The 16,444-nt window shown below is 37.2% G+C and overlaps 1 protein-coding gene across 6 annotated transcripts in view; it reads left to right on the top strand.

Annotated features, from left to right (window-relative positions):
• Positions 1–16,444, top strand: part of CCSER2 (coiled-coil serine rich protein 2) — a 128,042-nt gene that overhangs the window by 87,256 nt on the left and 24,342 nt on the right. For all 6 annotated transcript variants that reach the window (XM_004607421.2, XM_055118775.1, XM_004607422.2 and 3 more), the window contains 3 exons: positions 9,783–9,866; positions 10,896–10,982; positions 13,518–13,607. In XM_004607421.2, coding sequence (XP_004607478.2) covers positions 9,783–9,866; positions 10,896–10,982; positions 13,518–13,607 — 261 coding nt within the window. The remainder of the gene's footprint in view (positions 1–9,782; positions 9,867–10,895; positions 10,983–13,517; positions 13,608–16,444) is intronic.

Raw genomic sequence — 16,444 nt, 5'->3', positions numbered from 1 at the left:
AGTTGTAAATTTTATGATCTGGTCCAGAAATTGTAGGTATTTGGTCATAAGTGCCTCCTACTATAATTTCAGAAAGTGGGAAACAGATTTTTTTTTTTTTTTTTTTTTTTTTTTTTTGCTTTTTGGGTCACACCTGGCGATGCACAAGGATTACTCCTGGCTCTGAACTCAGGAATCACCACCCCTGGTGGTGCTCAGGGGACCATATGGGATGGCTGGGAATCGAACCCGGGTCGGCCGCATGCAAGGCAAATGCCCTACCGCTGTGCTATCACTCTAGCCCCGGGAAACAGATTTTTACTTATACAGTCATAGTCATATAATTTCAATTTAGTTTGAAACCTTCAAGGTTTTTTTTTTCCACAATTTTATTTTATTTATATAGTTTTAGAAAATCTAACTCATAGCTCTGAGGTGACTTGTTTAATGATACATGGTTGACTGATGATAGAACCTAGTCCCTGCATCAGTGGTGTTTTGTTTTGAACATTTAGCACTTAAAGATAAGGTTAGATGTAAGGGTATGCTTTCTTTAATCTTAAGACTATGCTTGTCTTTTGTAGTCTAATCAAATTAAGCTCTAAGCAATGGTTTCACAAAGAACAGTTCCTTCTCTTCTCAACTTATTTTATGGGTTATCTCCTTTAGGCAGATACGTTCTGGCTACGTCCCTCTCACTAGACCTCTCAAGTAGTGTTCAGGGAGCCAGGGACATTCCCAGCAATATTTAGCCAGGCCATGTAGACCTGGCATGTATCAGAGGTGCTGGGGACCATCAGGGCCATTGCAGCACTGCTTGTGGACCTCCAGAGCTACTCCCTGAGGTACACAGGGACCATGAGGTGCTGCTGATCAAAGGCAGGGCCTTGTGCATGCAAGTCGTGTGTTATTTTTTCATTAGAGAGGTGGGGTTTTGTGCTCACTTGCAAGAACTTTAAAAGCACTGACAATATTTGTTTGGGCCTACTAATAAGAGATTGATATTATAGGGAGGAGTCACCTTCTGTCTGTAGCACTGTCATCCCATTGCTCATCAATTTGCTCAAGCGGACACTAGTAACGTCTCCATTGTGAGACTTGTTGTTACTGTTTTTGGCATATCAAATACGCCACGGGTAGCTTTCCAGGCTCTGCCATGCAAGCGGGATACTCTTGGTAGCTTGCTGGTCTCTCCAGGAGGGGCAGAGGAATTGAACCCTGGTTGGCCGTGCTCCAGTCTGGAGTCACCTTCATTGAAACATAAAACGTAACACCTTCCAAGATTTGCTTGTACAATTATGCACAAGAAACGAAGAGTATATATGTAAAGTCCAGTTGCATAATGCTTTATTTTTTAAACTTTGATATTATCACCTCCAGTAGCTCCTCCAGTTATTCTGAGGGGCCACACCTCACCTATGTGGCCTGGGTTGGACCACACCTGGCAATGCTCAGTAGTTTATTCCTGGCTTTGTACTCAGTTCCTCTTTTTATTCTTAAAGTTTAATTCAATAATTTATTTACCTTGTCAGAATTTTTATATGTCTGGAAGCAAAAGAAAAATGCTTAATGAAAATATAGAGCATAAGAATGTAAAACTCTTAAGTTCAATGTTGTCACCACCAAAAAAATAAGTTATTTGGTCTGGGATTGTGCCTCTCCATTGCATAATGGAGACCCTGGATTAAATCTCTGATACCACAAACACAAAGAACAGAGAGACACACACACAGAGATACCCCTAGAGACATCTAACTACGTATCTTTTCCTCATATTTCTTTGTCACTAATTTTTAGCCACATTTCTTACAAAGTCCTTGATTAGTTAGTCAGACTATTGGCTAGAGCCCATGAATCATGATTTTGTGCTTCTGGCCATTTTTTCTTCTAAGCAAAGTGAACAATATGCATTTCTTAGAGTTTTTCTCATTGGAAGGTTTTGCCTTTAACAGCTGTTCTTTCAGGTTTTCAGAAGAAGACATTGTAGTGCTATATCTGTACACCTAAAGCAGACCTCAGTTTTCTTTTCCTCTGTCTGCTAAATAGGGAACTCACCCTATGTGGTATTAGAGGGAACAAGTAAGTTATGTATGTGATGTCTTACGTATTCACATGTCCATAATATTTTCACACCCAACTCTATGGCTTCATAAGCAATAAAATCTCTAGTTCATGCTGGGGATCTTCATGTGGCATCATAACTTGGTGACCCAAGGTTGTAAATTGGGTATGTAGTGTATTCATGCACTACTGTATGAATACTTAAGTATTGTTGTAAGTATTCATAAGACCCAGTAGTGGCCAGAAGCTCACAAAAGTTACCCATGGGTGTGCTAGGGATCTACTTCAAAATTACACACATCCTCATCGAGATTTAGTTAGAGATGCCTGCTAAGGTCTCTAAGCAGTATCTCTGTCTTATCACGGACACTTTCAGGCACCATGGTATTTGCTGGCTCATATGGCCCAAGTAACAGGACAACTTGCACAATAGCCTGGGTCTGTCTGTTGCAGAGTCTTCTGGGCCCTGCTCAACATTGGCGGCTTATTTAGCTCACTGAATACATGGGCTGGAATAATTCTAATAGGGAAATGTCTTCAAAATTTAAGAAGGTCTACCAGGCATTATACATCTTTTTAATGATTGTACAGAGATCTAGGCACAATAAGAAAGTATATCTAAACATGCCCAGGGTCCCCATTCCTGTTACATGGTCTGCTTTTCTCTGCAAATAATTGCCTGTATTTCCTTTATGTTTCTGACAGGTAAATTGACAATTAGTGTTATTCCAAGTAGCTTGTACATGAAAATGCTATTACTAGTCTATTGAAAGTTTAAATGACTTTACCAGCATTAAAGCCAGTGCATTCCACTCTTCTCCTGCTTACTGAGTGGAAATTCTTATGAGGCCAGCTTTAAGTCCAGTCATAAGGGCCAAGAGATGGTACAGGGCTAAAGATGTATGCTTACATGTGGCTAACCCTGGTTCTGTTTTCTGTATGATGATGATGATACCTTGAGCATTGCCAGTGCAGCATGGAGGTTACAAAGCACCCCTGGGGTGTAGCCCTGAAGGCATCCGGACACCACTGGGGTGGCCTGAGTAATCCTGGGCACCATAGTGTGGGGCAGTGGAGACCTGAGAAGAGGGAGTAGGTACCCTGGTAGTGGGCATCTGTTGGAACTATGTACATGAAAAACCGTCATCAACAATATTGTGAATCATAGCACCTTAATCGATGAAAGGATAAGGAAACAAGTAACACTATATCTTTATGCTCTAATATTGGACCCTCTGGCAAGATTGAATGACTGGAAATCATTGGGAGGGGCCCAGTGCCTCCTGGCACCACTTGGGAGCCCCTTTACTCACCCCCTACCCTTCCCAAAATCCTATCATAGGTAGGAAACAAGTTTGTGGAACAAAATTGATGTTTGGATCAAACTGTGAAAGACTTGGTGTAAGGCAGTATACTGTCTTGACCTGAAAAAGACAGATTCAGGGAGAAAAAAAATGTAGCCAAATATTAGATAAAGTATTTTATTTCTAGTATGTGGAAGAGAAAACTTTCTCTGGGGAATCACAGAGAAATTGGTATACTAATGATTTCCGGGAAACTGAATTTATAAGGTGAACAATCTTGGTGAGATAAGTTCGAATCACTCTGAGTAAAGATACAGGTTTAAGGCCTGTGTTTCTTTCAATGACTGGGGGAAATTGTATGATACTTAAAATTTACAAAGAGAAAACCAGAACAAAAGAGGTGCTAATTTGGTATTACGTGAGATAACCTCTAATACAGCTCTTTAGAACATTTATTTATAGGAAGGAATTAGGCATATATGTATTTATTCCTTCATTCCTTGCTGATTTGGGGGCCACATCAGGCTTCATGGCTTACTTCTAGCTTTCTGCTGAGGCATCCATCACTCCTGACCATGTAGCAGGGATTCAAGTAGGGTCGATCTTGCTTACTGTGTGTGTAAGCAAGCCCCTTACTTGCTGTGCTGTCTCTCTGGCACCAGAAAGCATTTTAAAACCAGGATTTTTGATTGTATTAATAGGTCTCATATTGTATTACCTTAGGGTGTTTTTTTAAGTAAGTTTTTAAATTATTTTTGTAGTAAAATTAGTTTGCATCTTCTGTCATTGGATAGCTTGGTTGTTTCCTTGTCCTGATATTGTACTTAGTGCTGCAGTAAACATTGTTATGTATATTTTTAAATTCATGTTTCTGTGTGTGGGTAGATGACAAGAAATGGAATTACTGGGTCATTTACAATTTACTTTACAAATTGTACTTTTAAGTTACAGAAATAAAATGTGCAAGTCTGTGGGTGTGGCTCGAGGTGAGAGAATGCTGTCCTGGATTTGATCAGGGAAAGCTCTCCCCTTATAATAACTCATCTCACACCCCTTACCCCTCGCCCCCCCCCCCGGTCTGTTTTCAATTTTCCAAATGAAAAAATTTTTTTTGTTTGTTTTTTTGTTTTTTGATGGTGCTTAGGGGACCATATGGGAGGCTGGGAATTGAACCCGGGTTGGCCACCTACAAGGAAAATGCCCTGCCCTCTGCTATTACTCCAGCCCCCCAAAATGAAAAATTTAAATAGAAGAAATTTGTGAATTATATTTTTTAATTGTATAGAATCCATTTATATCATGATATTTGGTGGGGCTCAGTGATTTAGCTCAGTGTTAAAGCCCTTGAGTGCAAGCATTAAAACATGAATTCACCATCTTACACTTCTAAGTGTGATTTCCAGTGTTTTTTTTTGGGGGGGGGCGAGGGCAGAGATCCCAGCACTGCAGTAGCAGCAGCAACTTCGACAAAGGGAAGGACAGGGTGGAAGGGAGTTAATAAAAATGTTCTCATAAGTTTGAATTTTGAAAAGGTAATTTTCCTTTTCAAAGTCCCTTTACAGTGGCCAGAGAGATAGTACAGTGGACAGAGCACTTGCCTTGCACACGCTGACCCAGATTCAATTCCAGACACCCCGTATGGTTTCCCCAAGCCCTACCTGGTGTGATCCCTGACTGCAGAGCCAGGAGAAAGCCCTGAGTAAACCCAGAGTAAACCCCAGAGTAAACAACAACAACAATGTGAGATATATCTATATCTATCTCTATATATATCTATATATATCTGCACAAGTTTGCACTGCCCAAAACACAACTCTCTCTCTCTCTCTCTCTCTCTCTATATATATATATATACATATCTCTCTCTCTCTCTATATATATATATATATATATACACATACCAGCTGTCTGTGAATATTGCCTCACCTCTAAAGCACTTTTGAAAAATCAAGCTTTATAATACTTTAAAAATTGCCTCAAATATATCTTAAATCAGGTTTTTAATTCCCTGGTAAATTAATTATAGCAGCACTCGAACATTATTCTTAGTGCACATTCTATAGTCCGTTGGGGTCATGTGATTGCTTATATATTTAGTGTTGTATTGAGTGAAAAGCCTTTTAGAAAAGGAAGAAAAACAAGTCTCTTCCTCTGCCGCTGCCTCCCCCGCTCCCTCCTCTATGGTGCCTCTCATGATTGTGCTGTAGCGTATCTGAAACACAAGGGAGCTTTGTTGACATCACTGATGATGCTTGTTGGAATCATGGGTCAGTGCCGCCAGCTTTTCTGCTAGTCACTTCAAATATCCATGTCCATTGCAGCAGCTCTGGAACTCATAGGGAGATCCCAGTATTTGCAAACTCATAGAGGACCCTCTTGGGTAAGATGGAGTTTGTTACAGGGTTTTCCAACAGTTTATTATATGGAGGAGTTATATTAGAACAAATACCTTTATGGTGTGTTGGAAAGAGAAAGTGGAAGATGGTTTGTTGAATATTGGCCCTATAATGCCTTTATCTTATTGAAGCTAAATAGTTTTATTGAATGAAACTTAGAAAGATGTGAGGGGAGAAGAAGAAAGGAAATGCGTCTTCAAGAGAGAATATAGGCTTCTCCAGAATGAAGAAAAGCAAGCAGAGATATATAGAGACAAGGAAGTGAAGTTATGTGTTCAAGGAAGAACATGGGCTTAAAGAGCAAGACTTCATGATACTTAAAGGATATAGGACTTTTTTCTATCTTTTTGAATCTTTAGTAAAATATTAATGATACAGAGTTAATGCAAGTTTAATTGAATTTAGTCTTCAGAAATCCTAACTGGAATCTGTAGAATGAATATACTCATTAGAATATCCCTGAATACTTGAACAATCTACTGGTTATTTATTATTTTTTTTGTAATAGTATGTTAGAATTTTTGTGTATTTTATTTCTAAATTATGCATAATGCAAAAATCTTAGAGTAGGAGCAGTGCTCAGCACTTCTTAGTGTTAATTCCACCATATGTGTAGTGTGAAGTAATAACATTGCATGCATATTAGTTTCTTAAGTGATTTTTTTCAATAAGTGTTTTCTGCCCATTTTATAGTTAAAAAATTCTTATGATTTTTTTCTTTTTTTCTTTTTGGGTCACACCCAGTGATGCACAGGGGTTGTTCATGCACTCAGGAAATACTCCTGGCGGTGCTGGGGGGACCATATGGGATGTTGGGAATCGAACCCGGGTCGACCACATGCAAGGCAAACACCCTAGCTGCTGTGCTATCACTCCAGCCCTTTTAAAATTCATTTTAAAAAGCTTTTTCTCAAAGTATTTTCTAATTTTGGCCTGAATGCTTGCTTTTCATCTTGGGGCGGGTGTGTGTGTGTGTGTGTGTGTGTGTGTGTGTGTGTGTGTTTCACCACTGAAGTCATATATGTATGGTGTGTGTGTGTTTCACCACTGAAGTCATATATGTATGACCACTGAGTGATATGTCTGTTCTCTTAGTTACGTTTTCATTGACACTACTACTGGTTTATGTCAGTAGTAGTGTTTCCAGTTACTTGGAGAGAGAAGTGGTAGTTGGAGACTAGATATTCTTGATCTTTAAGTTTCTTATACTTTGTTAGAAATAATAACTTTCTCCCCTTTGAACTCTCATTCTAGATAGCTTAACTGTTACCATTTCTTTCTTTTTAATTCAAGATGTAGCAATAATTTAAAAATTAATAAGTCCTGGTTGTTTAGTTCTATGTTAATTGTAAATTCATTTAGAATACAGTTTTTCAGTTGTAGGAATTTGTCAGGAAAACAACCGACCTTCACTATTTCTTTAATAGAAGTTTTAAACTATAAATCAGTTTTATTGATTGTCATGCATCTTGTCAGGTTGTCCCATTTGAGTTTTGATAATTTTACCTTTTAAAAAATTGCTCTCATATATATGGTCTGATTTGTACACCTATAATCATCTTAGTATACTGCTTTAAGTAAGTCAGATGTTATAATTCTCCTTTTCTTAAATATATGCTTCCATGTAGCACTGACTTTGTTTATAAAAGTGCAAACATGATAGTAAAGATGAATGTTTTTTACTTAGAAGAATCTTGTCAAGTTATTGTTCCTCTTTCTTCTGTCCTTCCTACTCTCCTTCCTTCCTCCCTCCCTCCTTCTGCTCTCCCTAGAATTAAACCTGGTGCCTCATAAGTTTTTTAACATGGTGTTCTGGAAAGGTTTTTATTCATTTAGTATTTTTGCCTTTCGGGGCTGGAGCCATAGCACAGTGGGTAGGGCGTTTGCCTTGGGTTCGATTCCCAGCATCCCATATGGTCCCCTGAGCACCGCCAGGAGTAATTTCTGAGTTCATGAGCCAGGAGGAACCACTGTGAAACACTGGTTTCACAAAAGGAAAAAAAAAGGATTTTTGCCTCTCTCTGGCAGAATTTTTAATATCTGTATAACATCATAATTAATATTTTAATTTATGGATATTTGAAATTGGGCTAAAGCTTAATCTTGACTACCTATCTATATTATCTGCTGGATACACAGGCCTAGGGCATTCTTAGAGATTCTTATTTTATTTACATGATAGTATAATAAAGGGGCTGGACTGATAGCACAGCAGGTAGGGCGTTTGCCTTGAATGCAACCGACCCGGGTTCAATTCCTCTGCCCCTCTTGGAGAGCCCGGCAAGCTACTGAGAGTATCTCGCCCTCATGGCAGAACCCGGCAAGCTACCCTTGGCGTTTTCGATATGCCAAAAACAGTAACAAATAGTCTCAAAATGGAGACGTTATTGGTGCCCGCTCAAGCAAATCAATGAGCAACGGGATGACAGTGATACAGTATAATAAAGAAGAAAAAAATGATTTCATGTTTAATGTATCCTATTTTAGCATCTTTTAGTCTAGGATATTTCCATGATCTGGGAGATTTTCATAAGGTCACATATGCCTGAGAAAGACTGCTGGTAATGTTCTTGAAGATTGTTCGTTTATTGTGTATCCAGGGCAGTTTATATACTATCTAAACAAAAAAATTACTGAATCACAATTGTTTTGTCTCAGTCTTTCCACAGTATCATAGGCAGTTTTTCTCATTTGTTTTTCAACTATGGCATCCTGCTGGTTACTTCTGTTGGCACCCTGTCTTACTAGCTGGCCCCCTGGTTTTGCGGCATGGCCCCCCAATTGCATGATTTTTTACCTGTGGCCCCATTGGAATAAACTGAGGGGTGCACAGAGAGCCTTATAGTCCCCAGTTCAGACACTAATCTCAGACATGTTTTTCACTGTCTCATCTTTCTTGAAGTAATCAAGAAATCGAACTTTCTGTGGGTCACTGAACCTACCATTTTTTTATTTATTCCTCACACAGTCAGGTGGAGTAAGAGGTAGACTTAATTAATATTAAAGCACTAGTACACTAGCACACGATAGGGACGAATGGAAACGTTACTGGCGCCTGCTCGAGCAGTTTATGAGCAACCGGATGACAGTGATACAGTGATACAGTATTAATCCTATCATTTTCTTTATTGTGTTTAAGGACAGATTTTTTGAGGCATAACCTTCATCCAATAAATAACTTAAAATACTCATGTTAAATATACAACTTAAACTTTCCTTATATGTGCTAGTAGTCACCATGTAGTGAAGACAAAATTTCTGGTATCATAGGAGGTTCCCTCTGATGTTTATTTTAGTATTTATTCTGAGTTAGCCACGGTCCAATCATTTCTAGCACTATAAATTAATTTTGCCTGTTCTCATGCATCATACAAAAATAAAGTAGGCAACTTAAGTTCAGATGTATAATATTTTTACTGACATGGTTTATCTGACCAGGTCTTGTTTTGAGTTATTTAACTCCTTCATACTAAAAATATTACATCTAAAGGTAAATTCAATTTGACTTTCATATTTTTTCTTATAGGTGAAATCATCTTAAAACATTCTTTGGGGGGCTGGAGCAATAGCACAGGGGTAGGGCATTTGCCTTGCATGCGGCCGACCCAGGTTCGATTCCCAGCATCCCATATGGTCCCCTGAGCACTGCCAGGAGTATTTCCTGAGTGCAGAGCCAGGAGTAACCCCTGTGTATTGCCGGGTGGGACCCAAAAAGCAAAAAAAAAAAAAAATTCTTTGGGAAGACTTCTCTTCCCTTTCCCATTTTTAGTTTTTCAATGGTTCTCTGCTTTATTTGTCTAGGTAATATGTATTATTTCCATAGATTGTTCTTACCCCAGTTCTCTTTTTGGAGCTTCTGCATATTCTGTCATCATCATCATGGAAAGGAAATTTCTAAAATATAATTCCATGTTTGTTTTTTGCCAGGCTAGCATTTGGTATAGAATAAATGCATGTTGAACTGCAGTTTATAGAAAGACAATATTTATGAACTATGGAATTAATCTTTGTCAACCTTTTTATCTTGTTTCCTTTGTAACAGCATGATGGAAGTGGTTCCTTGCATGATGTTCAACTCTCATTACCATCCAGTCCAGAACCAGACGATAGTGATCAAATAATTAAGGTAGGATGACGAAGTAGTTATTCTGAATTTAAAAAAAAAAACATTTTTATTTAACAAATTAGATATTTGATAATAAAAACATTAAGATCTACAATTTTGTTGATTTGGGTTTTTGTCAGGCTAGATAATTAACTCTTTAAGATTTTTTCTATTTGGGGGCCACACTTGTGGTTCTGAAGAGCTTCTCTTGACACTGTGCTTGAGGATCGAGCCAGATGGTGCTTATGAGACATGGAGTGCTGGTGAATGAACTTGTACCTCCTGCATCCAAAACATGTTCTCCAGCCCCCGGGGCTTTCTCTCCGGCTACACTAACATCTTTTCTTCTCCATTGTAATGATGTTTACTTGATATGCTTTACATCTTTGTAAAATATCTAGTTCAGAATTCTTGTTAAAGATAATGTAGTATTTTTTTAATTTGCTATGTATCAAAAGATTGACATACTTCAGTAATAACATAGTTACTTTATATGTTTTTGTTTCTGGAAGGATATTTCATTTATATATTTATAATTTTCTTGTACCTCTTCCTCAGTGTCTATATCTGGATAACAGAATGGTACATTGGAAATGTAGCTGGATTCCTGCTTAACTTGGATAGATTTCCATTTAATACTGTTAGACTTTTCTTATGAACTAAGTTGAATAGGGTATTTTCTCTCTGATTTAGGCAGTTCTTCTGAAAGAAGGATTTATTGTTCCCATTGATTCCTCTGACTGATAATTCTTACACAGCTCTTGAAATCCAGCAGAATTGACAGTTTTGTATGATTTCTTTTTTCGTTGGATATAATACATCAGGGTTGTTTATCAGGATCCACTACTTAAGTCTACAAGTAATTTTGGGGACATAATAACGAGTCAGTGAATGTTTGTCTATTGTTCCTGTTACTGTTTATTGGTTTCAATTCAAACTTCATTGTATTTTAATAGATTACTATCTAGTAATTTAAAAATATCTAATTCTTTTCATTTAAGTTTTTTAATAAAATTAAACAATTAGCCTTAAGTTTTTAAAATATTTCAGAATGAAGATTTATTAAATGAAATAAAACAACTTAAAGAAGAAATAAAGAAAAAAGATGAAAAGATCCAACTGTTAGAACATCAGCTCGTAAGTGTTATAGTATGTAACTTCAAAGTTTTTCAAATTGAAACTACGTATTTATTAATGTATAAAATTCTATAAACAATTGAAATTTTATTTCATTTTTGCTTTCAAAATTACACTACAGTGTTAAAAATATGTTTATTATAATTTAGGCAATAGGGTCTGAACAATGTTCAAATTTATGGTATTTTGATGCACAAAGTTTTTGCACACCACTGCCACTAATGTGCCCTTGAACCCTCCATTTCTGTCCTTACATAGCCTCCAGTTGACGTTCCCTCTCACTTCTACTGTCCATTTAATTGACAGTTATGGTTTCGGTGTGTACTGTTGCTTTTCTTAGAGCCTCTCATATATGTAGACTCCACTTAAATGCCCGTGTAAATTCCAGTTAGCCTATTTGTTCCCCATCCTCCTTTCCCCCAGACCTGCGCTCTCAGGTCTGTATTCCAGTATGCAGGTTACTCTCTGCTGATACTGTCTGCATCCTTGATTTGTTTCTCTGTATGCTGCAGATGAGTGTGTTCATCTAGTCTTTGTCCTTCTGCATCTGGCTTACTTCTCCTAGCATCATACCCCCAGTTCTATACAAGTTGCTGTGGACTGCACGCCTTGATATTTCCTGTAGCTGTGTAGTATTTTTTTGTGTATATACACAAGTTCTTTATTCATGTATCCACTGTTGGACATTGGGTTGCTTCCATCCCCTGGCTGTTTCACTAAGAGCTGCAATGTGTGGTGTGCATATCTCCTTCTAATTTTTTTGTGTTCGGGGATAGATACCTAGAAGTGGAATAATTGGGTGAAATGGAATTTGACCAATCTTTTTTTTTAAATAAGTTTTATTGGATCACTGAGATACAGTTACAAACTTGCATGATTACATTTCAGTCGTACAATGCTCAAGCACCCATCCCTCCACTAGTGCACGTTTTCCACTACCATTGTTCCTGGTGTCCTTCCTGCCACCCCACCCCATCCCACTCCCTGCCTCTGTGGCAGGTACAATCCTTCTTACTCTCTATAATTTGGGGCATTATGTTTTACAATACAGATACTAAGAGGCCATCATGTTTTGTCCTTGGTCTACTTTCAGCACATATCTCCCATCTCGGGCTATCCCTTCAATAATCATTTACTTAGTGGTTCCTTTTCCATCCCAGCTGTCTTTCCCCCCAGCACATGGGGCCTTGGAAGCACCAATCTTATTTTTTTGAGAACTCTGCATATTGTTTTCTATAGAGGTTGGACCAGATGACACTATGCATTGCCAACATTATGTACTCAAAGAGCATAAGGCTTAACATTCAGTCTAAATAATAATCGGGGCAAAAGTATTTTCTAATCTACTTTCATATTCTCTGTTTTGGGTATTTGAAATTCACCAGTTTACATTTATTTCATTAAATCATATGACTTTCCTTTATGTATATTTGAAGAATTGAGTACAAATGAGTCGCCATTTTCTCTCTGAGAACAAAGCAGTCTTTCTCTCTCTCCTTCTTTTTCTTCTTCTCCTTCTTCTCCTTCTCCTCCTTCTTCTGCTTCTTCTTCTCCTTCTCCTTCTTCTCCTCCTTTTCCTTCTTCTTCTCCTTTTCCTCCTCCTCCTTCTCCTTCTCCTCCTTCTCCTCCTTCTTCTCCTTCTCCTCCTGCCTCTCTTCCTCCTCCTCCTCCTCCTCCTCCACTTCCTCCTCCTCCTCCTCCCTTTTTGTTGTTGTTTTTCATTTTCGTGCTGGAGGGCCACACCTGCTGAGCTCAGAGGTATTCCTATTAACTGTGCTTAGGGGTCACTCCTGAAAGTGTTTTGGTGACCATATTTAGTGCCAAGAATCTAACTGAGGTTGGTTATGTAATGAAAGTGCCTTAACCTCTGTACTATCTGCTTGGGCAAAGAGGACCTTGTTGATTAGAGATATTTAATATCAAGTGGAGTCCCATCAAAAGCGAATTAACAAGTTGTAGGCTTAGGAACTGTAGTACCATGATAGTGTAGGAATACACTTAAATTTTTGCCATTATACTTTTTCTATATATGTGTTATATTCTACATATATTCTCTCACTATATACATAAAATTATAGGTGATGTTTTTATGGAGAGTATAAGAAAATTTCAGGGTAATTTTGATCATGCAAAATTGTTGCTTTACTCATGAACCCTAGAAACCACTCAATATGATGGCCTATAAAAGACAAGCATCAGGAGATACAAGATTATGTATTTTATATAATCTTTCATGGGCTGGAGCAATAGCACAATGGGTAGGGTGTTTGCCTTGCATGCAGCTGACCCGGGTTGGATTCCTCCGCCCCTCTCGGAGAGCCCGGCAAGCTACTGAGAGTATCTCGCCCTCTGCAGCGCCAGGCTAACTACCCTTGGCATATTCAATATGCCAAAACCAGTAACAATAAGTCTCACAATGGAGACAGTGACAGTGATAATCTTTCATTGTATTTTATTTATACTTAATAACAGAAACCATAATTTCTTTGTATGGATATTTGAGTTATCCCAGTGAGAATTTGTGTTTTTGTTCAGGCTACTCGGTGTAAATGTCATCAAAATTCTCAAGAGGAAAAATGCACATATGTCAATAAATATACTCAAACACCCTGGAGAAGAATTTCTGTAAGTAATATATATCCTAAATCTTTTTTATTTTCTTTTTTCTATTTTGATGTTTATTCCACTATTTTTTATACTAATCTGTAATATTACAATTTTGAATTTTATGTGACAATTTTTTTTCAGGTAAGTTCTTGTCTTTGAGATGTTTATGTGCTTTCTAAAGCTTCTCTTGTTTGCCTAAATATATAAATACATAATTACATAAATAAGTATGTAAATGCATAATATATACATATATGATTATATTAATTAATGCACATTTAATAGTTTTCCATTCTGTACATTGCAGCTTATTTTGATTGTGCAGTTTTCTCTCATTGCATACATTTCAAAGTAGTATTTCCTGTGCTCTAAAAGAAACAAGATGCAAAAAGCAAAGCAGTCTTCCCTTCTTTACAGCATGACACTGAAGTTAAAAATATGAGATAGCGGGCTAGAGCAATAGCACAGCGGGTAGGGCGTTTGCCTTGCACGCGGCCGACCCGGGTTCGATTCCCAGCATCCCATATGGTCCCCTGAGCAGCGCCAGAAGTAATTCTTGAGTGCAGAGCCAGGAGTGACCCCTGTGCATTGCCAGGTGTGACCTAAAAAGAAAAAAAAAATATGAGATAGCATATTATATTTTGTTCTTGTTCAAGCCTTTCAGGTATAACTTTAAATTAATGTTGAATCTGTTAGGAAGTATACATGTATTAAGGTAGAAATGATAGAAGTTTTATTGTAGGTGAAACTTAGGATCAATCTTCTCAACATAAAGTAAACATGGATTTAGAAGTTCTTTATTATTTCCCCTAAATATCTCAGAACAAACTATTTATTGCTAAAATACACAAGTCATAACTGAGTTTTTCAGAATTTAGTTCAGCATGTGCCTGAGCCAGTGGTCATCATTACCCTCTCTTATCCAAGAAATAATTGTTGTTTTCTTTTTTTAAGAGAATACCAAATATGCTTGCCTTGTCTCTTTTAGCACTGGAATACTAGCATACGAATGAGCATGGAAATACAATGTTTAATCAGTACCCTTTTAATGAAAACTTTCTAACAGCTTCTTAGTCTATCAACATTTATAGTTTATAAAATACTTTAAGTTCTTTTCCTAAAATAAATATTGTGTGTTCTCTGTGAAATATAATGGTAATGGTGTATTCAAAGAAAGTTTACCAAGCCTTTCTTGTCTCAATTATTAGAATCAAAGTAAATGTGATAAATTTGGGAAGGAAATAAACAGACTAATAATGTTTCTTACACTAACAGGTTGTTAAAGGAACTGGTGATGTGCTATAAAGTTGAATCAGTTCTGTAAGATTCAGAGTATTGGCAAATTCTAATTGGAGGAATAAGGGTGCTGGTTAGGAAGGTAAATGTAGTAGCTGAGTCATATAGAGAAAAAAAAACAGATAGATATAATGTAATATTTATTATCCAAGACTGGTAAGGAGAGAGAGTAGTCTTTTTGTGGTGGGAATTACATAAAAAGGTATGTAACCACCACACTTTAGAACTTTGGTGGTAGAAATTAAATAAAGTGGTATGAAACTCCCCAAATTCCTTAGAATGTAAACCAGTGGTCAGTTCATGAAAATAAAAGTAAAAAGAAAGAATATGGAAACTTATGTGGGTAGATAATTCTGAAAAAAATAATAACTGTCCCTCTCCCATCTAGATGAAGGTCTGGACTTTCCATGGTATCTTTAGTTTTCTAGCTATGAAATTTGTACCATCTGACAAAATTACCATAAATAAATTGATTCTACTATGTGAAAAATTCCATTTTATAGTCCTGGTGGGAATCTATACAGCCTCTGAGTCCCTCAACTTTTATTCTCGGAAATTTTATTCATGCTGTTTACTGGCCAAAATTAAATAACCAGGAACAACTGAAGATGATTCTTAATATATTTCTGAGTTAATTTTGGTATAATTTTGTATATCCAAGCCCTGGACATTTTTTTAATTTCAACTAATAAAAACATTTTGTTATTAAGGTTACATGGTTGTGATAGTATTAATTGTTTTACGGTACAACGTTTGTGCACCTCTGCTGCCATCAAAGTGCCAAACACCCTTCATCACTTCTGGTGTACCATCTGTCCTCTTCCTCCATCTTTCCCACACCCACAAATGGTAACCTCAGTGTTATTGTCAAAGTCTAAGAGTTGGTTTTCATCAGTCTTGTTCATTTTCTAGCTTTATTTTTCTTATGCAATACATTTGAGTGAGGTCATTCAATATTTGTTTTTTCCCCTCTGACTTAACATCGCATAACATGACACCGTATAGTTTCTTGCAAGTTGTAGCAAAAGGCTAGATTTATAGCTGAGTAGTATACCATAATGTATATATACCACCCTTTCTTTATCCACTTATCTTCCACTTATCTCTTGCTGGGAATTTGTATTGTTTTCAGGTCTTGATTATTATAAATAGTGCTGCAGTGAGCATAGAAGTGTATATCTTTTCAACTAATGTTTTTGTATTTTGGGGGGTAGATACCAAAAGGTGGAATCATTGAGTCATTTGGGAATTCTATTCTTTATATTTTATTCTTTATATTTTAAAAATGTCTCCATACTGTTCTCCATAAAAGCTGAACATGACATTTCCAGTAACAGTGAATAAGGAGAGGGTTTTTTTCTTACTGAATCTTCATCCACACTGATTGTTTCCTTCTCTTTCTTTCCTTTTTTTTTTAAATGCCATTCTCACTGGTGTGTGGTGATATGCCATTGTTGTTTTGATTTGCGTTTCCCTGATAATAATGATGAACACTGTTTCATATGTTCATTGACCATTTCTTTCTTCACTACAAAAGTCTATCTCTCCTCTACTCACTT

Source organism: Sorex araneus, chromosome 11 (assembly GCF_027595985.1).
Source record: "Sorex araneus isolate mSorAra2 chromosome 11, mSorAra2.pri, whole genome shotgun sequence".
Taxonomy (NCBI): Eukaryota; Metazoa; Chordata; class Mammalia; order Eulipotyphla; family Soricidae; genus Sorex; species Sorex araneus.
The sequence above is the reverse complement of the archived record's forward strand: the minus strand, read 5'-3'. Positions and strand labels throughout refer to the sequence as shown.